The sequence below is a fragment of the Molothrus ater genome, chromosome 2 (assembly GCF_012460135.2).
Source record: "Molothrus ater isolate BHLD 08-10-18 breed brown headed cowbird chromosome 2, BPBGC_Mater_1.1, whole genome shotgun sequence".
Lineage (NCBI taxonomy): Eukaryota > Metazoa > Chordata > Aves > Passeriformes > Icteridae > Molothrus > Molothrus ater.
Window position 1 is genome coordinate 62642198 of NC_050479.2, and position 20917 is coordinate 62663114.

The 20917-nt window shown below is 38.8% G+C and overlaps 1 protein-coding gene across 1 annotated transcript in view; it reads left to right on the forward strand.

The window, feature by feature from the left end:
* RB1 (RB transcriptional corepressor 1) overlaps positions 1–20917 on the forward strand; it is a 71441-nt gene that overhangs the window by 19690 nt on the left and 30834 nt on the right. The window contains exons 10-17 of the mRNA XM_036391002.2: positions 2985–3094; positions 4018–4095; positions 6532–6619; positions 7076–7192; positions 7883–7939; positions 8023–8054; positions 8133–8209; positions 8421–8623. Coding sequence (XP_036246895.1) covers positions 2985–3094; positions 4018–4095; positions 6532–6619; positions 7076–7192; positions 7883–7939; positions 8023–8054; positions 8133–8209; positions 8421–8623 — 762 coding nt within the window. The remainder of the gene's footprint in view (positions 1–2984; positions 3095–4017; positions 4096–6531; positions 6620–7075; positions 7193–7882; positions 7940–8022; positions 8055–8132; positions 8210–8420; positions 8624–20917) is intronic.

The following is a 20917-nucleotide window of genomic DNA, read 5'->3' on the forward strand; positions in this document are numbered from 1 at the left end:
CCTTGCTCCAGCATGGGCTTCCCATGGGGTCAGAGCCTCTCTCAGGCACCCACCTCCTCCCAGGCTGTGCATGGATCTCTGAATCCCCATGGTCCTCCCTGGGCTGCAGGGGCCATCCTGCATCACCATGGTCTGCACCAGGGGCTGCAGGGGAATCTCAGCTCTGGCACCTGGAGCACTCCTGCCCCTCATGGTCCACTGACCCTGGTGTCTGCAGAGTTGCTCCTTTTACATACTTTCACACCTCTTTTCTCAACAGCAGTTGTTTCTGTGTAGTAACTTTTACCCTTCATAAATTTGTTATCACAGAGGCACTACTAATAATTCCTGATTAGCCTTGACCAATAGAAAGGGTCAGTCCTGGAGCCGTCAGGATTGGCCCTGGTGGACATGGGCAAAGCTTCTAGCAGCTTCTCACAGAAGCTGCCCCTGTGGCCCCCCTGGTTACCAAAACCTTCCCATGCAAACACAGTACAGACAGTTCAACAACTGTGTTTTACTTCATGCCAAATTGCTTAAGATACCCTTTACCTATTGGTGGAGTTCTAATAGATTTTTCTAAAATCACATAGCAAAATGAACTGCTTTTTAGGAATGTGGGCTAGCAGGGAATCCAGTATTCATAAAGCATATTTAGCTTTACTTTTGAATTTAATAAATTAATCTCCTGAGGCTAAACCAGGCTTTGCTCAAAGGAGAAAGCTTTTACTCCAAGCGAAACGTAAGAGTTGCATATCCATGACCTTGGTAAGGCCATTCGTCTGAAATACAACAATTACAATACTAGGTCTCTGAAGTCACTCTATAAATGCTTAAAGTCTTAAATTACACACCTTAATTTAAATATAAATGAGACATGTTATTGTAGTGTTGTTGGAAAGATATCCAGAAGGTTAGTCTCAGTTTCACAACTTGGCAGAGTTTGGACTGCTGTGTCTGTGCAGAATTGCTTTCATCTTGCTGAGCTGTTGCCTGGATGCAGCAGACTCTCTCTTTGTGCAATTGCATCCAGAGTGTATTTTAATAGGTAACTTCTCGCAGTGTGTTTACATTCATCATTATTAAAAGTGTAAGTTTAGCTGTGTGTCACCAATAGATGTGGTAACCTGAAAATAAGCAGCTCTGAAGCTGATCAGAGCAATGAGTCTGCAGGGTTCAATCAAATGTATCTTCTGTTCACTGTCATAGTGTGTTGGGTGGGGAACAAAGTACAGGACTCAATGAAGATCTTAATCTTTTCCTAAATTAATTCCAGGGTATCAGTAGCCTGTTTAGACTTTTTAATTTGTGTGTGTATGTATAGTTGGGAAACCCTATATGAACGTCCAGGCAAAGGTCATTATACAGCATATTCTCAAATCAGAGGGTTTTCATCCAAGACTGCTCCACTTAAGCGCAATATCAAAATATTAGCATAAGACTTGTTGGTGAAACTTTTACAAAAGGATGCATTTGAAGAAAAATTGAGTCACATGATCTTTGCACCTTAACCTTGAGTGCCAGATCAGAAAGTTAGAGCTGTATTTCAGAGGTAGTCGGTTCATACATATAATCAGCTAACCAAAAATCATGGATGAGATCATCAGTACAATAGGTAGTAATGTGGTACATTTAAATTGACTTTCATAAAAAACCACTCTGCTTTTGAAAAATTTTAGTGTTCCTTCCAGAGCAAGAAAAGCTTTGAGGCTTAATGTTGGTATGTTGTTTATCTTTCCCATGTGTTTGCTGGTCAGGCTTTATGCACTAATGAATAGGTTGATACAGAACTCTTATTTTTTGACTGAAGGTTTCTTCCAAGTTAGCCCAGTATAGCCATCTTGTCTGAGAGCTGCTGTTTTTTTTAGAAATTTATGAAATACTGAAATATTTTAGATTAAAAGAACATAATCCATTAAGAAGATAATAAAAGATGAAAATATAATTAAGTTTTTAAGTAAAAAGAATAGTGATAATAGGAATTGAAATATAATCTTTGGTTTAAAAGGTAGACCTGATCTCAAAGTTTTAATTGTAAGATCAGTTTGGAGCAAATCCATTTGGCAGAGGTAAATGAGAGGGTAAGGAGCAAAGCTGTGTAGGAGGTATTTGCAGCTTTCTCTATCTTAAGACTGAGAGTGGACTAATTTGGGTTCATGTGCATTGTTGTCTGTTTTCCTAGCAGGAGTTTGCCAGAGCACAGCATCATTTAATAAGTTCAAGGGCTCAGGGATCAGATAATTGAGGTGGCTGCATACTTCTACATGAGCACAGCAGAAGATTTGGAGGGCCAGATAAAAAAATTGCAGACTTCCAGTTAATGTTAGTCATTAAAAGTAAAAAGAAGTAATTAAAAAAAAACATTCCAAAAAATTCAATAAATTTCTCCATGCAAAATGAAGTCATAGCATTCTGGGATTTTGTCAATTAAAAAACTGTTAACAGTTGGTAAAGAAACTACAGTGTGGCTATGAAATAACAAGTCTATTTTTGTAGCAATAGATGGGTTTCTTAAGAACTACTCCAGTGTAAAAATATAAAATGAGGAAGCTCCTATTGAGGTAAAAAGTTTTTGGGTTTAGGCCGTGTTGTCCAAACCAGCAGAGACAGGGACTGAGTCAGTTGCCCAACAGCTGTTCTAAAAGCAAGCATTTTACATTTCCTGCTCTTGGAGCCACTCCTTTTTCTAGAAGGAAAGATTTAAAAATATGGAAATGTTAGTTTGATTTGCAAGTCTGTTTCCTGACCTAGCTATTTTTACGGTGTCAAGATCTACGTTTCATCAAAAAAATTCTTATGATCTTGGATTGTTTTCTCTTATAAACAGTAATTTTCCTCTGGGTATATTTCAGCTGTTGTATAAGAAGTAACTTTGTGAGGTCCAAGGTCATTCTTTTAGCATTTCAGCATTGCAATCATGAAGTAGGAATAACTTATGTTATTCAGTAGGTTGTCAAACTTGTTCTTGTATAATGAATTCTGTGTTTTTTCAATGCCTTTTTGAGGTTGAAGTTATCTTGAAACAGTATGACGAGCTCTATCTCAAGAACAAAGATATAGATGCGAGACTATTTCTGAATCAGGACGAGACTCTGCAGCCTGCTGTCATTGCATGGTAATATTTCCATTTACTGCTTTCATTCCCTAACAGAGTGCAAACTCGTGTTGCTCTCTGCCCCCTTGTGTTATAAATGGAGATCTCTCTATCCTGTTGACCTACTAGTTTTGTAGTTCAGATAAGGAATTCCTGGCATCACCAGCCTTGCTTTGCATCATCATTTAAATAATTAGGGAACATATGACTGTGACTGCCTGATTTGGAAGCTCTGCTCTAACTCTTCCTCTGTGCAAGGCCCTTTTCATCCAGGAAAAGCTGAGGAATCATGAGGAGAGGCATGGCATACTAGCTGATTAGATGTGCCAGAGGTGGTGTTATGGCTCTGAGCCAGCTGGCACTGAATGGTTTGGGTGGTAGATGCTCCATCCCTGGAAACATTCAAGGTTAGGCTGGGCAGGGCTCTGAGGACCCCCATTTAGTTGAAGATGTCCTTGGTCATTGAAGGTGTATGGGACTAGATGACCTTCAAAGGTCCCCTTCCAACCCAAACCATTTTATGATTGTTTGATTTAATTTGTTTTTCAGTCCTACACTTATATGCTAGCAATTGCTGACAATTCAACATTTCTATAATTTAATGTGAGCTCACCATGTGAGTCTGAATTTATTTATGCTATGAAAATACATGAACTTTAAAATGGGATTAAAATGCAACTAATACCATCTCTACATATAAATTAAGCTGTTTATAAATGAAATTCTAGAAAAGAAGAAAAGTTTGGAAGGAAACTTTAGAGCTTGTCTAGTCCAACATCCTGCTCAAAGCAGATCTACTTGGGAATTTAAACAACTCAAGTAATTGGGCATCTAGATATTCTAAGAATATGCTACACATTTTTCTCTTCAGATTAAGTCTTGATAGAAAACATTGTCTTTTGAATTGTATTAGTCTTTGATAAGTTTGTTTTCCATTTCTGTAGCTCACAGTTGGAGAGGACACCACTAAAAAACAATGCAGATGAGGAAATCAATACTATACTTCCACAGACTCCTGTTCGGTATGAGTTTTTCTCTTGAATGTGTTCTTTTGTTTAATATCATAGCTAAAAATATTTATCTTTCGCGTAGTCTTTTTTTAATTTTTAAGGAAATGTGGCCTTGGTTTTGTTGGTTTTTTCCCACAAACTATACTGTAGTTCTGATCACTGATACTTTTTATTTATAGTAGATATAAAAATGGCAAAGATGCTTCCTTAAAGTTCTTGACATTAGAAAAGTCCTGGAGTATGAAGTTTCTGCATTGCTAAAAATTTGAAAAGTTCTAAACCAACTTTGTTCTTGAGAGAGTGTCTAGTGATGTTTAGATTCTTTCCATTCATACTTGGGCTTTGCTCTGATTTTTCCAAAACTGATGCTATTTAAGGCAAATCATGTGAAGGCCTATTTGCCAGCACTGAATTTGGGCTGTAGTAACTTTTTCATGAAGCCACAGAAGTGTCAGTAGATGGCAGCAAAGGTTTGATCACCATCTTAGAGTGGAAAGTGTATCCTTATCTCTCCCTGATTAAATATTGTATTAAGTACCCTGTATAGTATAAGCTGAAAGCACCATGCTGATTCCTTTGAGTTACCTTACAGTATCGTATTTCTGAACCTAGATTCATAGAATCTGCTTTAAGGCCCCCTGAAACTGGAGAGAATGTAATAATTTTTATCGGTGGATTTGCATCTGGTCATTTATGTAAAAATTATTTTATAAAAAGAGTGTAAGTACTAGTTATGAGCATAATGAGACTGGGTTGTATGTTTTCATTTTATGTTTTTTCAGTGTTCTTATGCTTTTCCTTATCATTAGGAGAGTTGTGGCAGAAGTGATTTTTACCAGTACTTTGTAAAAAGTAGATTAAAGAAAAATGCATTAAGTTGCAATGACTGAACATATTTTTGTTGGGTTTGCAGTTACTTGACTGATGATATGAACCAAATTGAGGTTGAATGATACAGAGATTTGAAACAGACAAACTGTAGTGGGCCGGCCAAACACCAGTGCACCCACTAGAATTATTTGCTCATGTTCTGCTAATACAGAAAGATAAGGATTAGGAGGAGAGTAAAGCAGGCTTAAAACCCTAAAGGGTATACAGAAAACTTTATTAACAGAACTAAAAAAAAAAAAAAGAAATCTGAATAAACCTTCATAAACCTTCAGAACACTTGTCCTTTCCCACTAACAATGTAAAGAGACAAAACCAGGAACTTTCAGTCAATTTACTGCCTAGTCTTTTTTTTTTCAGTTCACTTTTATCTCTCTTGGTTCAGGCTTCTCATTGGAACACAGCTACTTCAACATTTGCTTGGGTGCTCATGGTTAGAATGCTACATTCTCCCCATGCATTCCATGAGTTACAGGGGAAAAAAAAAGTCTGGTGTATCAATTATATCTTCACCATACCCTTACAAGACAATTTCAGCCTGAGACTGAGGCATCTCCTCATTCTCCCCCCACCCGGGATTTGATTCCTTCTTCACTGACCTTGGTGTCTCCATGTTGTTTTCTCTACGTGTTGTTTTCTCTTCACTCTTTCCTTTTTTTGTCACTTGAGAGAGGATTGATGCCTGCAAGTTTCATCTGTGAGAGAGTCAATATCTCGCCCGGGCCCGTGGATGGTGATGTGCTCTCTGCTGGGGGTGGCCGCTCGGGCTGCGTGGCTGTTTTCCAGCCCCTGCCATGCTCAATTCCAGCCACGGGGCTGCAGGGCTACCTCTGTTCTCTTTTCTGCTGTTTCTTTTTCAGCAGGATGGCTGGGCAGCTCACGGCCAGAGCAGGGCCTGGCTTGGCTCCACCTGAAGCTGGGCAGAGCCAGCCTGGCCCTCCAGCCATGGTTGGAACTCGGCAGCAGCAAAGCGGGGCCTGGCCCCGCCACTGTCCCATCCCCTCTTCAAAGCTGGAAGCAAGAGAGCTTTTCCCGGGTGTTGTTCATCTTTAAATGTGATTTCACAGGGTGTATTCAGCTCACTCGTTTAACAGAGTGTCAATATTCAGAACTAGCCAGCTGATTGGTTCTGTCAGGTCCAGAGGAAGCTGCCAAGGTCCTTACAGGGAATCGCTTCTGTAACTCCTGGATTTTTTTCCTTAACTAAAAGCTAAACTACGTTAAACCATGACACAAACACAAAAAATTCTACTTAAAACCAAAATCAGCAATGAAGAATTCAGAAAGTAACAATACCATAGAAGAATCAAGCTATTTCTTAGTTGTTAAGCCATTCTTTTGGTTATTAAAATTATCACAATCCACGTGTAAGTAATTAGATAAATTGCATTGTTAGAACTCATAGTCATTACCACAGTAGATTTTCTCGAACAGTTTGTTTGATAACTGGAGTGAGAACTGGAATCGTAATTTTTTTTGGTGTGTGGATTTGCTGTTCATTTTCTGGAAACTGACAAGCCAACCTTAATGCTTATTACGCATTTTATTGTGTTTTTCCAGAGCGGCAATGAATAACATTCAACAGTTGATTATGATTTTAAACTCAGCAACTGATAAACCATCAGATACTCTCATCAAGTACTTCAATGTAAGTGACTACAAAGAAGATTTGTGTAGGATTCTTGGAATTACCACTCAAGCAAAATATACACCTGTAGATTTGGTGCACATTATTTGAGAAAGTACATTTTATTTGGGCTGGTTTAAATGTCATCAGTCATTTTAGAAAGCACTTCTCTCTAACTGTTGTGTAGTGGAACCTTTTAAGTGCTTAAATACTTCATTTACTGAGCAACATATTAAAATTCTTTTATGTGTGTATTGAATGGAAAAGCGAGTCGGTATAGAAGGGAAACAAAAAAGAGAAAAAGATGTACAGCACTCTTTTAAATACTCCATTTTTATTTATGCTGATGACCTTATATTGAAAGGTGTTACAAAGGGAAGCAGGACTTCTAATCATTTAAATGATTGAAATGTTTCTGAAGTAAAATGTCTTTTCTTTGTCTTTCCTTCCCCTAATTTGTTCCCTGTACTTTTTTAGAATTGCACAGTGAATCCTAAGGATAGTATCCTGAAAAGAGTGGAAAGTTTTGAACACATCTTCAAAAAGAAATTTGCTGAAGCAGTTGGACAGGGATGGGCTGAAATTGGCTCACAGGTAAGTATTTGGGTTGAATATCACTCACTTGAGCTCTGTTAGCTCTAGCTTGTGTGAGACCTGACTTACTGACTGTCCTCATTCAGTGTAGGTCAGTAAACGTAAAAAGTAACAGTATGCTTTTGAAATTGAGGAAGCACTGTAAAGATAACATGTAGGAAATTCCTCTTAATATGTAAAGAGCAATAATAATTGGGTGGAAATATATTGGAAGTACTTTACTGAAGAATGGAAATTTTTTTTGGGCAAAATACATTAAGTGAAACATATATTTGCATTCATTAGGCTAATTTGGCCTAAAACTGCCAAAGGTGACTCACTTCCTTATAAAGTCAAGAGAGCAGCTGTGCTTTCAACAAGGATTTTAGAAAATAAACCCAACCAAGTTTGTACTCGACAGTCTCCTTCCTGTCTGTCAGCCCTGCTTTTTTATCCTGTTAGCTGTGAATCAGTGTGAACAGAATTCAGGTTGTTACACTTGGTTAAATCTTCACGTGGCTGGGGTAGCTGCACACCTTAGTAGCCCTTGAGGCCTCTCCAGTGTTACTGGCCAGTGGAACTGGGGACAGTAACTTGTTTATAGTGGCTCTGTCAAAAACTGGAATGTTCTGGATTGTTAAAACACAAGAGTCTTGCTGTTGTATTCTGTCAAAACTTCTTGTAATATTCCCGAATTTCTCATTCTGACAGAGGTACAAGCTTGGAGTGCGTCTCTATTACAGAGTAATGGAGTCCATGCTGAAGTCGGTAAGTTTAGTGCTGCTATCTCAGTACTGGCAGTACCTCTGAAATTACCAAGAATATTCACAAGTTTGATTTATTTCTTTCAGGAGGAAGAGCGCCTCTCAGTGCAAAATTTCAGGTACTTGCCCCTAAGTTGTTATTGAAGTCTGCTATTTGAAGTCTTGGGTCAAGTACTAATAACTTCCTTTCTCTTCAGCAAACTTCTGAATGATAACATCTTCCACACATCTCTTCTGGCCTGTGCTGTTGAGGTTGTCATGGCTACATATGGCAGTAAGTTAAATCTAAAGTCCTTAATTGCATTGTTACTTATTGGTAGTTATTACTATCTATTCTAATATAAATAGCAAAAATCTGCCCAATACACAAAAAGCGACTCACTGAAATGTCTGAGCTAGAATAATTCAATAAATACAAAAAGGAAAAAACATCAAAAGTGAAAGAATGTAGAATATGTGATAATTTTAGTCTATTTTCTCTTCAGGAAATGCTTCACAAAGTGACAGTACCAGTGCTGAAACAGACTTGTCTTTCCCATGGATTCTCAATGTATTTGATTTAAAAGCTTTTGACTTCTACAAGGTGATTGAAAGCTTTATTAGAGCAGAACCCACCCTAACACGGGAAATGATAAAGCATCTAGAACACTGTGAACATCGAATTATGGAGTCTCTCGCTTGGCAATCTGTAAGTAACACTTTAAAGCAGAATTTGCCCTTGTGTAGTGTGCTTGCCTAGGAAAAACATCACACCCAACTCTATAGAATAAGTTGTGGTCTTGCTGAGCTTTGGTTCTAGAAAAAATTAAAAGAGCAAAACAGGATTAGTTTTGTCATGTCTTCTGGTTTTAGAAAAAGGGAGCATATCAGAGGAAGAAGTCAACATAGGTCTGCTGATTTACATGACTGTAAGCCAGCATAATTTTACTAGTCTGGCAAAAATCATAAGGGTAATACCCTTTAACTGTGTTTTAGAACCAAAGTCAGCAATAAATTCAATGTTTTTATTTGAAAGTTAATTTTTATCCAGTTGGTATTCCTACTTGGCAATAGGGCCTCTGTTCTGGGCATCTGATATATTTGCTAATAGTACTTAAAATATTGTTTCGCATTGTCCTTTGCATTCCAGTCACTTTGGTATTTTTGGATGCTGTTAAAATAAAGTGCTGAAAGGTTGGGTTGTTTTTTTAGGCTGTATTTCAGTAAATCAAACATTTGTTTCTTTTCATTGTTCATTACTTATAAACCAGAAATGGCTGTTTATGCCACAAAGCAGGAGACTGTAGAGGCTGGTAATTTTGACCAGACATAAAGGAGCCATTTTAGAACCAATCCCATATCTTTTAGTTCTGGAGAGGAAGGGGTATTTTAAGAGGCAGACACTATTTCAGGAAACTTGCAAGCAAAAGGTGTTTAGGAATTTTAACCTTAAGAGGACAAAAGATACCTGGGTTTGACTCTACAAGCAAGAAGTGGCTCCTGCTACCTTCTACAAACCAGCTTGAAGCCAGCTTGCTGATCAGCAGTACACCAAATCCACCAGTTTTTACCCAGTAAGTCAAACAAGGAATGCAAGATAATCTAATTTAGACCTGGACTTTCAGGCTGGAAAATCCAGAGAGCTTTGTTTTCAAAAATTATGGGTGTTGCAGGCTTTTGTGAAACAAATGATAATGTCATTAACAAGCACAGAATTATTCCAGGTTTTTTTTGAGTGCTCTGCTTGAATGTGTTTTAATGTTTTGACTCTCTGTCCTTGAGTTTCTAGAGGGGCATTTGGTACTAGTGTGGGGTGGCTGATTTTTCAGTTGGAAGGGGTCTGCAAAGATCACCTAGTGCCAGAGAAGGATGTGGAGTGAAGCCCAGTGGAGGGGATGTAAAGAAATGTGCATGACATGTATCCAGGGGCCCTGCTACTTCACTGATCTCGATATCCCCTGGTCTGGGTTGCTCCAGGCTCCAGACAGTCAGTGTCTCCTGTTGTTGGAACCTTGGCACCAAGAGGCCACAGCAGGTTTCCTTTGAAAGCTGAGGGCAGCTGTGGCAGCCAGGACAGGCACCCCAAGATTCTGTGCTGGCCTCCATTGCCCCCTCTGGCTGCCCACAAGGGGAGGAAGGGCTGTGAGCTGTAAATGGCAGAGTGCTCAGGAGAGGAGGAGGCAGAGCAGTGAAATATTATCTGTGCCAGAATGTCTTGGTGAGTCTTCGGGTCACTGCAGCAAAGCACCTGAAGCCCCACATAGAAATGTAAAGCAAGAGTTCTCTAGTGCAGAAAACCTACCCCTTTCTCACCTCTGAATGTTGGCTGGTTTTGCCTGAAAAGTTTAACTTACTAGAAACAGAAGAAAATACTTAGATGGCTGACTCGGGATGCTGTTGAGGTATCCCAGAAAGGCTTAACTGGTGAACAAAAGAATGGTTTACTGTATTCTTCTGCAGTTCCTTATCTGGGTATTGCCTCCATGCAATGGTGTACAAGGTTTGCAAGTGTCTGCTTAATTAGCAATTCCCTCGAGAATGGGCAGGCAATTAGGGAAGCGTAGTTCATACCAGTAAATACCTCTGAACCTCCAAACACTTGATAAAGGAGTAGAGAAAAGCCAGATGCCTTCTTCTTACTCCTAAAGAATGTCTTACCATAAGTGGTTTCTTTGGGTCAATTGTAAACAGTCCAAGAAAGATGGAATCTTGAGAAAGTTCAAGTGTCCACGTATGGTTAGAGAGTGGGTTTGTTTTTTTGTTTTTTGGTTTTTTTTTTAATTGTTTCCCTCCCCAAGAAAGTCTTTAAATGAAGAAGAAAAGCATGGAATGAGTAAAGCTTATGCAAAAAATCCCCAAAAAATCTTGCTTAGTAAATAAGAATATAAACTTCTGAGAAACATTTATTTACAAATATTTGCTTAATGCAACTTTGATTTCCCCAGTTACTTGCTGTCTATTTTTGTTAAGTTCTTGTGTCCTCCACCCTCCCAGGTAGTGCATTTCATTACAAGGCTTGTCTGCTTCAGTTCTTCTCCTGACTGCTTTAAAAAGGAAGATTTGATGAGAGATTTAAAAGGATTGAGCAATTTAATACCAAATAGCTTGAATTTATTGCAGCTTTACTTGTCACTGAGCTTTTGTGAGGAAAAATGCCATCTATAATTTCTCTGGGAAAAAAGTCTCAAATTCATCTGACCTTTACCTGACTTGGGAAGCTGCATCAAGTGAATGTAAAAGATTCTGTTTCTTACTGTTTTCTGAAGATAATATATTACTCCTTAGCTACTCATTGTGAATATGTTTATGGCTTTTGCATAGCTAGCTGATTTAGTCATCTGTGTTTTAGGAAGGAAATGAAACTTTTCTAGGTCATCCTTTCTTTTAACAACAACAAAAAAAGCATAGCTAGACAAAATAAAGGGTGGAAACCAGTTAAAGGTTTTTCTCAATAATTCTTGATTTTTAAAAGGGGCAAATCCATACTGACTAAATCATGTGAAAAGTACTTCCTTTATCTTAAATCTTTATCAAACCCTGAGAGAAGAAGTCCTATTTAACCACTCAAATATTTACCAGTGAGGTTATGATGCTTCCAGATAAAGATTTTGTAGAGATCAGTTTAGAATATATTAATATATGCTGCATAATTTTTATTTGCAAAATAGAAGTACACTTTACAATATTCTTTACATTGAATTTGTGCTCACTTACACTATTTTGAGCACTGTTTTGATTTTGTAACTTTAAAGGGAACTGAAATTACTTTAGACTCAAAATGCCGAATAGCCTTTGTTTCATTTTTATCATACTTATAGAAATTTGATTTAAACCCTTCCACAGTTAATATCTGTTTCCTCTGAAAGGGATAGTTTGTTACCTGCCAGCCTGGGAGTTCATGCTCAGCCTTTTCCATAATTCTATCAATTTGACCTCCCTTGTGGCCACCCAAAAAAGTAATTGTTTTGAATATCTCAAGTGAAGGTTATGTGAACAAATTCCAGAATATCTGAATTTCCCTTGCAGAAAGCCCTGTCAACTGCCATGTTACATCTTTGACTGACGTATTGTTGCTGTTTGCTGCAGTTTGTTAGGAATAAACAAGGAAGAGCAGGTTTTCTGGCAAGCACATCAAACACAGAGTCTCTCAGTTTTCAATCTATTTTGAGTGAAATACCTGTGAGGTGGTTTTGGTTTTGCCGTTCATGGAAGTAGATGCCTGTGGAGTATGTTTGTTGTATCTGAAGAGCAATCCAGCTGTATTTCCCTGCCTCTCAGCTTCCATTCTGCTCAGTGCTCTGAATGGGGAGGTACAAGTAAGGTCCTGTGTTTTTCATGCTGCTGCTTAGAGAATGTGCTCCTTGCAAATGCCCTTTCACATGTGCAGTGTTGGGGTAGTGAAAGGGTCTTGTTCTTCTGCACTGGAGCCAACCTCAGCTTTGTGTGAAGGTAAAGCAAGTTAGAGACAGAAGCTCTCCACACTTTCCTGGTTAGCTCTACAGACCACAGTGTTCTGTTAACTTGTTAACTCCTCCATGTGAGCAGTAGGAATATTCCAAGTGGTATTTCTTGTAGGACTGGAGTTTGAGAAGGTCGCGTGGTAGCTCTTGCTGTTAACAGAGATGAGGGTCAGCTGCATCACCACCTGCAACCCTCCAACAGCTCAAAACAGAAAGTGAGGGTTCATTGTGGCAGGCTAAAGGGAATTCGATTCTCAGCCTGCTTTGGTCTGGTAACTTCAGATGTAGTTTTCATGTTTGTTTTTGTGTGAACAACAAAAAGATGGGAAACTAAAGCAGTGCATTGCATTGCACTGCAGCTTTTGACACTGTAGCCTTCTTTGGTTGTACTGCTTTTTAATATGTGCTGTCCTAATTAGTGTTTTAATTTTATAAGGAAGGAGGAACACCAGTATTGATATATGTTGTGATTTGGAATTGTAGTATGTTTTGGAGTTTTAATGACTGATGCAAGAAAAACACGGCTTCATGAAGTTACTTCTCTTAATGGTTAAAATATGAGTAGAAGTAGACAAGTGTGCTTTGCTTTATTTATAATGTCTTTCATCTAGCATTGCCTAAACTGTGCTCCATAATGCTTCTCCTTGTGCAGCTTCTCCTTTTCGGTGGTTTCTATTGTCAATTCAACATTTGCAACAAAATCTACAGTATTGTTTTATCACGCAGTGTTGATTTAAAATAACTCGATGTTTGCAATAAGTATTTGTCATCTGTGTAGTCAGTGTTTATACTTAAATACCTCATCCCACACCAAAGACTTCTGTTGGTTTTAAATTATGCAGCTCACTGCAGCAGAGTGCCTTCGTGCTCAAAACCATGTATTCCCAAAGAATATATTATTGCATTAATATGGTGAACTTGCTGAGCTGGAATAACAGCAGACCTACTTTGATCATGCATTAAGGGGAAAAAAAAATTAAATAATGTGTTTAAGATTTGCATAAAAAACGTTAGACAAATCCAGGTCAGGGTAAAGCTGTGAGCAGTTACAGGTCAGCAAGTGCTCCTTAGTGCTTTGGAATAGTACAGGCTTAGCTATGCAACCTTCTGGTCTTTGTGCAAGGACACAGTTATTGTGGAGTTCACTGTTCTCAAGTGTTTAGTACCTGTTTCCTTGGATGTACAATTTCAAATTAGGTTTCTGTGCTCCTTGTAAGGAGGAATTGAGCTAGAAAGGGGAGTTAATACATTTTCTTGTGGGTTGAATCCTTCTCAGTAGGGATTTCTGTTAGGTGTGTCTGAAGTCCTACAGCTTCTCTGGAGGTAAGTGTCTACATGCAGTTTAAAACCCCCTTTCATTTTGACATCTTAAGTGATTCCCTTTAAATCAGGAAGTAGGAATGGTCACACTGTTAACATTTGATACATTAGGTTGCTGGATAAGTGGTTTGCTGTTGTGTTAAAAGAATGAATCTAAAATCTTCTGATAGGCAGCCAAGTAAGGCCAGGCAGCAAGGGCCGGGTATTTGGGGCTGAGTTTGTACTACTGGCCTCAAAGGGACAATAGTTTGGGCTTAAGTATTGCTCCACAGTCATCAGGGCCGTTTCCTTGGTAACGTATTCCCTGGCCTGTTCTGGCATTTGTCAGCTCTCCTCAGAACAATGCCTAGGCAAGATCTGGGGCATGATGCAGCTCAGGGACTATTTTCAGCTGCTGGTATGGATTAGCAGTGGAGAATGTGTAGTTGCGTTGGGTGCAAGCTGTGCTTTGCCGCTTGCCCGTGAGGCCTGAGGACAGGCTGTGGCTCGTTGTGCTGCCAAGCCCAGATGCAGTCGCGGGTTCAGCCACGAGTGACTCCAATGGCAAATGGAGCTGGCAAATGAGTCACGTGTTCCTGGGCTGCCTTCCCTCTGGGCTGAGGGACTCGTGCCCGCTTCTGCACAGCAGCTGGCTTCTCTTGGGGAAGCTACTCTATGTCAGGCACACTCCTTCCATGCCTGCTAATATTTGCCTTTCCTCAGGTACAGGAATGGGGGACAACAGCCTTGGGCACAAAAAACCGCTGAGCATGTCCAGAACGACAACATCTGCAAGCGTGCTCACTGGCGGGATGCAATCTAGCAAGGGAGCTTCACCAGTGTAAAGATAGGCACCTCAGGAATTGCAGGCATCAGATTGCTCATGCAGGCATCACTCATGTCTTGTGGGTTTCTGGATTTTAGGCACCTAGGATCTTGTCTCAGCTTGGAAGTTGCAATGGGCAATGATTTGTAATGTGAAATTTTCTAGGGTTTTTCTTGCAGGGGACAAAACATGCTAAGGGGTCACCAAAGGATGGCTTGGCATGTGCTCACCACGCTCCTTTTGACAAAGTTACATTAGGAGTATGTAGCTTTAACCTTCAGAAAGGAACTGAGAACATATTTGAGGTTTTCTGTCTGTACATACTAAATATATTTCTGCTTGCATCATGAGTGTGTTCCAGAAGCATGTGGGATGAGAGAGGTCACGACCACCACTGCTCCTCAGCGTGATAGTGCCAAAGGCTCATACTGATTCTGCTGAATGTGCTCTAAATTTTTTCAAGGCTATGACATTTCAGTTGTCACAGCTGTGGCTGGAAAACCTTCTATGATTTTGCCTTCATCATACAGGGCACAGTTTTAGGACTCTGTAAGATGATTGCTTTTTGGGTATTTGTGAAAATAGCACATGGTGTAATAGAAATATATGAATATATTTATGTTTATATGCTTTTTTATTTTGGCTATATATATATATATATATATATATATATATACACGTGCACTCTTTAATAAATGCTTGCCTTTTTAGTACTCCTTAAGAGTTTCCTTTAATGAATACCATGCTGTGCTTTTTGAGAGTTGAAACTTTTATCTGCCTTAACAGCTGAAGGCAAATTGAAAAACCAGGAAGAATAGCGAATTATAGTCTTCACTGTCTCTCCCATCGCTTTGAAAATCTTCCCTGCCACTCCTATTTATCGTGAGGATGACTCAAGCTGTTATTCATGCTTGGGTGTTACCATTTGAGCAAATCCTCCAGGCTACTGGAAGAGAAGCCAGAACATTTAAAGCTGAGGTCCTGTGTTTCCTGCTTTTGTCTGTGTTGACAGTGTGTTCACTTCTTGGTAGGCACTCACAAAGTGCATAAAGCACTCACTAGGACTGAAGGATTTTGGTTATGTTAGCAGTGTTAACAGGTTTATCTGTTGTAGGTATACCAAGTCAGCCCAACCCTTAAGATGCTCTTGCTTCAAGTACAGACATGACCAAAGGGATTACCTAAGACACAGCAGCTATGCAGAGTTTTCATTCCCTGACATTTAGATGCCATTCTTGATTAAGAATGTTAAGTTTTTTTCCTGCTGATTTAAGGTATAGAGTTTCTCTAATTAAGAGAATATGAATCCTGCTTCTATAATTTAGATATTTAGGTTTCCTCTGCACTTGAGACAGATCTGTACTTCCAGGAAGCAGTTAATTCTATTTATTTTAAACAGGTATTTTACAGTGGGATTATTCACTTTCCGCTGTCATCTGCCTCAATGACAAACCTAAACTAGATTTATAGTTTTGTCTGCTAAGGTTAGGAGTCATATGCTTAATTCTACTTTAGCAAGTTAGCAAGTCATATGCTTAATTCTACTTTTTGTAACTTTTCATGACTGACAGGGAGCTGGGACTTATAGGCTGTGCTCAGTGGAGCTGCCAGCTCTCTTGGTGCCCCATAAAGATATCTTGTCTGTACACCAGTACTAAGCACAGATTTAGTCACAGAAATGTCTGCATTAGCATGGTAGACTTTTCTTTAGTCTGTTTTTCTTTAAGGTTGGCTGATTAAAAGTAACAAGGAATAGTGCAATAGTTTTCTGGGAATCCTTGCTTTTCAAGTTGTTGGGGTTTTAAAAAAATTTTTTTAAGTTTATTTTAATACTGTTCAATGTTTTGGTAGTCATATTTCAGCTGTAGGAATTTGATTTTAGTCCTACTATGTTTCTAGGTAGTTTGAACTTTTCATCCTGCAACACTGCTATATCTGCATTGTAAATACTCTGCAGGAATGTTTAAAGGTTGTCCATGAGGGAAAAATGTATTAGAATTCAGGGAGGTATCTTGGCAGTTCTTCAGTTTTGTAAAATCTTGCTGACTTGTGGCAAATTTGATGTAACTGTCGCCTTAAATACAAAAATAAATAAAGCTTGGGTTAAGTTCTGTGACTTGTATCCCTGTTGCTCCTTCCTTGGATGGCACTATGCTCTCCAACTTTGTAGTTTTAGGAATCTCTGTAGTGAAATAGGTAAAATTATTGAAATGAAGTTTTGGTTTGATTTTTGGGATTTTGTTGTTGTTGTTAGGTTGGTTTTGTTTTGGTTTTGGTCTGGCTTATTTTATCTGAGCCAAAGTCCTGAACAATTGTCACAACCTTTTATTACTCTTTCTTTCCTTACTGCTGTGTCATTTGACTCACTCTTGCTAACTTTTCTATGGAAGGTAAAATTAGTTTATGTTAAGAAGCAAAGTGGGTGCCAAACAAACATTCTAATATGGAGGTTTGGGGTTTTTTTTCCAGCTGTGTGCTCAATTTTCAAGCTCTTAAGGTGATACTAGTATCGTGTCAAACTGTCAAATTATGTATTATTGGAAAATGTTTTTGTTTCTTTTCTTGCCAAATTATGTATTATTGGAAAATGTTTTTGTTTCTTTTCTTGCTGCACTTTAAGTTATTGCATGCATAAAAGCATGGGGTTTTAGATGCTTTTTTTGTAGGCCAAATAAGTGCTTTTGTGCCTGCTTTTATACTGTATAAATAGATAGTACTTCAGTTGTGTTTGTATCACTATCTTACAGTAACTTTCCAGTAACAAAAAGCCCTTGTGGGGGATGTGGATGCCCCTGTTCACAGCTGTTGAGCAGGCATAGTGTTCAGCACCCTCCAGAAGGGTAATCCCTCTAGGTTTGCTGGAAGCTTTTCCTTTGGGTTGGGTTTGCCTGTCAGAATGGGGTAGGTGCAGGCTGGAAGGTGCCCATGGTACAGCTGAGTGTGGAGCCTCTGCAGCTGCATCCTTGGTGTTGTCCTGAGCAGAGGCTGGAGGCTCACCCACGTAGACTCTGCCTGGTCTGAACTTGGCTCAGGTTCCTTCCTGGACTGCCAGCAGCCTGTGCTTTCCCTTTGGGAGCCACCCTGCCTGCAGCAGAGCCTGTGCTTGGCACGCTCTCTGCGTGCCTGTTGCACCTTCCAGCAGCTACGAGGAACTCGAGATCTTATCTGGACAGCAGTCCATAGCGATTTTTTTTTCTTTTTCATTTGCTGCCTAGGGGAGTGTGTGAAATACAATAACATGCAGTATAGGTGGTAAACTGTCTTTCACATGTAAGAAATGTGAAATAACTTAAGTAGACCAGCAGTTTTTGGATTTGATTTCATTAATGAAACATTTTTGTTAGGCTGAAAAGGTAGATATTTTGGTACTTGCTTCACTGTCAGTATTCTCATTTTTGTCCATGTTTTGCTGTGTACTTAATAAAATTTTCCAATTGACTTCCTTTCATAAAGCAGCAGGATTTGCAGAATTCTTCTGAAAAGCAGAGTTAACCTAGCCTAAGTTGTTTTCATGTGAGGTAGAGTTAATATTATTCACAAGATGGTTGCATTAATTTTGGGTGCCTCCTGTTGCTAGCATTGTTGTTTAAGAATTTTGTTCTTTAAGGCAGGAACTCCTTGTTTAAAAAAGATAGAGTTAGGGGAAATATTAAAACTATGTGTGTGCAAAAATATCCTTTTTATCTCATCATAAAAGAACTTCTTTCTAGTGGCCTTCCTTTGCCATTGCTTGTGGTTTGAGCCTCAGGTTTAAATTACAGAAAATTTCCCCCTTCTTATTGCTGGACAGCTTTTAGTTCTGACAGAACTAGAGTGGGCAGGCTGCTTCTTCAGTAGAAAAAAAAATAATTATTTAAAATCTAAATTCTCAGCTCTGGAATTTTTAGTTCTCCAACAATGTGATAGGTTTTATAAAAGACCAGAAAATGTGTGAAGAGTTCTTTTTGTTTTAATTTTGTAGTAAGTTCAGTTCTCTTGCGGGAAGAGCTGGGCTTGCTTTTACAAGCAGCTGTTTGACAGGAACTGGATGGGGGTGCGGTGATAAATGTGAAAAGCTTCAGTATCAAACCAGAATTGTGAAAGCAAAACTTCTCCATGCAGCTTCTTGCAGAAGTGTTAGACTTAGCAAGCTTGGCTTTCTGAATTTGGCTTCTCTTAAATGAACCCTACTGAGTATGTTCTGTCAATGTGCTAATGCAGTGATAGTTGTGTTTATACAATGCTTTCAATATTATGGTAATTGGATAGCAAATGCAGCCCAGGCATTTCTGTCTTCTAGATTTAGAATCATTCTGATTTACATTTTGCCTTAGCTTTTGAAATGTATCTTGTCATTTTGTCAGTGGTGCTTAAATGCCAGAAACCCTGAGGTCTAAATGATGATAGTCTAGTAAAAAAAGGAACTTGTCAGGATTCACAGGTCTCTCTAGATGCAAGAACCTTGTAATATTATATTTACTGCTGGAAAAGTATGAACAAATTACTTTTCATGGATAAAACTCTTAGAAAATGAGAGAATAAATAAGGCTAGAGGATACTGTGCTCAGGTGTGATTTTCAAAATTACCAGTCTTAAAGTGAACCTCACTGGGTTCTCTAATTTTAGCTGAGTTCTTAATGTAATTCTAGAAATCTCATCTTTGGTTATGATGGTGCTTGAAATTGCAAGTGAAAATCTCTTCTCATTTGCAAGAGATGATGGAAGACTGTTGGATCAGAAGTGATATGGAAAGATTGAATGACAGTCTAGTGCTCCCTGCCTCTTTCCAAAGAAATGAGAGGGGCACTTAGGAAACTAGGAGATTTGAAACAAAAGGATGTTTGGGTTTCTTAGTTTTGTTCCCCCTATGCGCAGACACAATGTGAACTTTTTACTACTGTGAACGTTAAAACTTTACACACATTTACAGGAAGATGGAACAAGCTCACAGAAGAAAAATTTCTCCTGAACACACAAATATATCTGACCCAGAAAATCCTGACATATGACTGATGAAGTGGGACAGCACTTGAGAAAGCCTTGTGTGCTTCTGCTACTGTTATCTTGTTCCCCAGGCATCCAGCCTTGTCTGCTGTTGGAGTCAGGATTGTAGATTAGCTGCATGTTTGGGGTCTGATCAGCTATCCTTATCTTTTACCTGGTCTCAAGAGCTCTTTTTCAATTTTTGCAATTCTGTGACTGAGGTTACTTCCTTAAGAAACCAAAGCTTGGAGGTTGATTTCATTTAAGGATTCCTTACCTGCCTGAAGTATTTTCTATAGCGTTTTTTTACACACTTAAAAAAATATAAAGACATATTTGACTTGGTATTGGTGTTTCTTCAAATGTAAAATATTTGCATACTGAGGTGAAAAAAATATCGCCTGGCAATTAAAAAATTAAAACTTCAAGCTGAATACAGAGAGTATAAAATAGGTCATCTTTTGATTTTGGTGTTGAAGTAATGATATGTTGAAGTAAGTTTAAGGTATTTATAGCAAATATTTTTTCCTTGTCTTTTAAAACTGCTGGTTAATTAACTAGTTATCAGTATTTACCTCCCTTTAGATCTAAAACTTTCTTGGAATCAATTAAATTTGCCCTGCTTTTATTTTTATAGGAAGGGTGCATTTTCTGCACTCTGTAGATGAAGAAACCACACTGCAAAGAACAGTTTTTAAAGTTTTTATCCTAAAACTGAACTCCTAGCTCTCCATGGGTAGGCATATGAGTAAAAATAATGCACTTTTAGGAAGTACTGGTTGCAACACATTCAGATCCTCAGGAGCTCTGACAATGTAAGCCTTTTTTTCTTTGAAATGTCTTGGCATGACTTAGGAATGTAACTTCTTATCTAGATTTTACATTTAAATTTTGTCATAAGACCTTACCAGAGAGAAGAGTCAGTATCAAAGTCAAGAGCAGAGGGAGGGAGTGCATCTGTTGAGGAATTGCTCTATCCACAGCTCTCCAGGATAATTTTGTTGCAAAACCAGAAAAGGCAGAGAAAACCTCATCCAGTCCTGAATATCTGGTACCCTGTCTTGATATCACCTTGTTGTGGGAGGTACAGTTTTACTCCCCCTCTTCTGAATCAGTCAGATCAGGAATTTTTCAAGTAATGATCTGATTCTCAGCATTACAGATGATGCTTTTTGACTGCGTTGGATTTTTTGTTAGGATATTTATTGTGTGGGGTTTTTTTTTCCTCTCCTGTGAAAAAGTGAAAATGTTTAATAATAAAAAATACAAAGTTTCCTCAGATAGCTTCTGGACATCGAGCTATTAGCGGATCAGAAAGCTGTTGTACTGTATTGCACTGTGCTCTTTTAAAACACAGAAGCTGCTGCCCTGGAGAGTGAATGCAAAGCAGAGCTGCTGTGCTTCTGCAGACTACTTGAGGTAACATACCAAGGAAAGTTTGGTTTAAAAGGGAAGT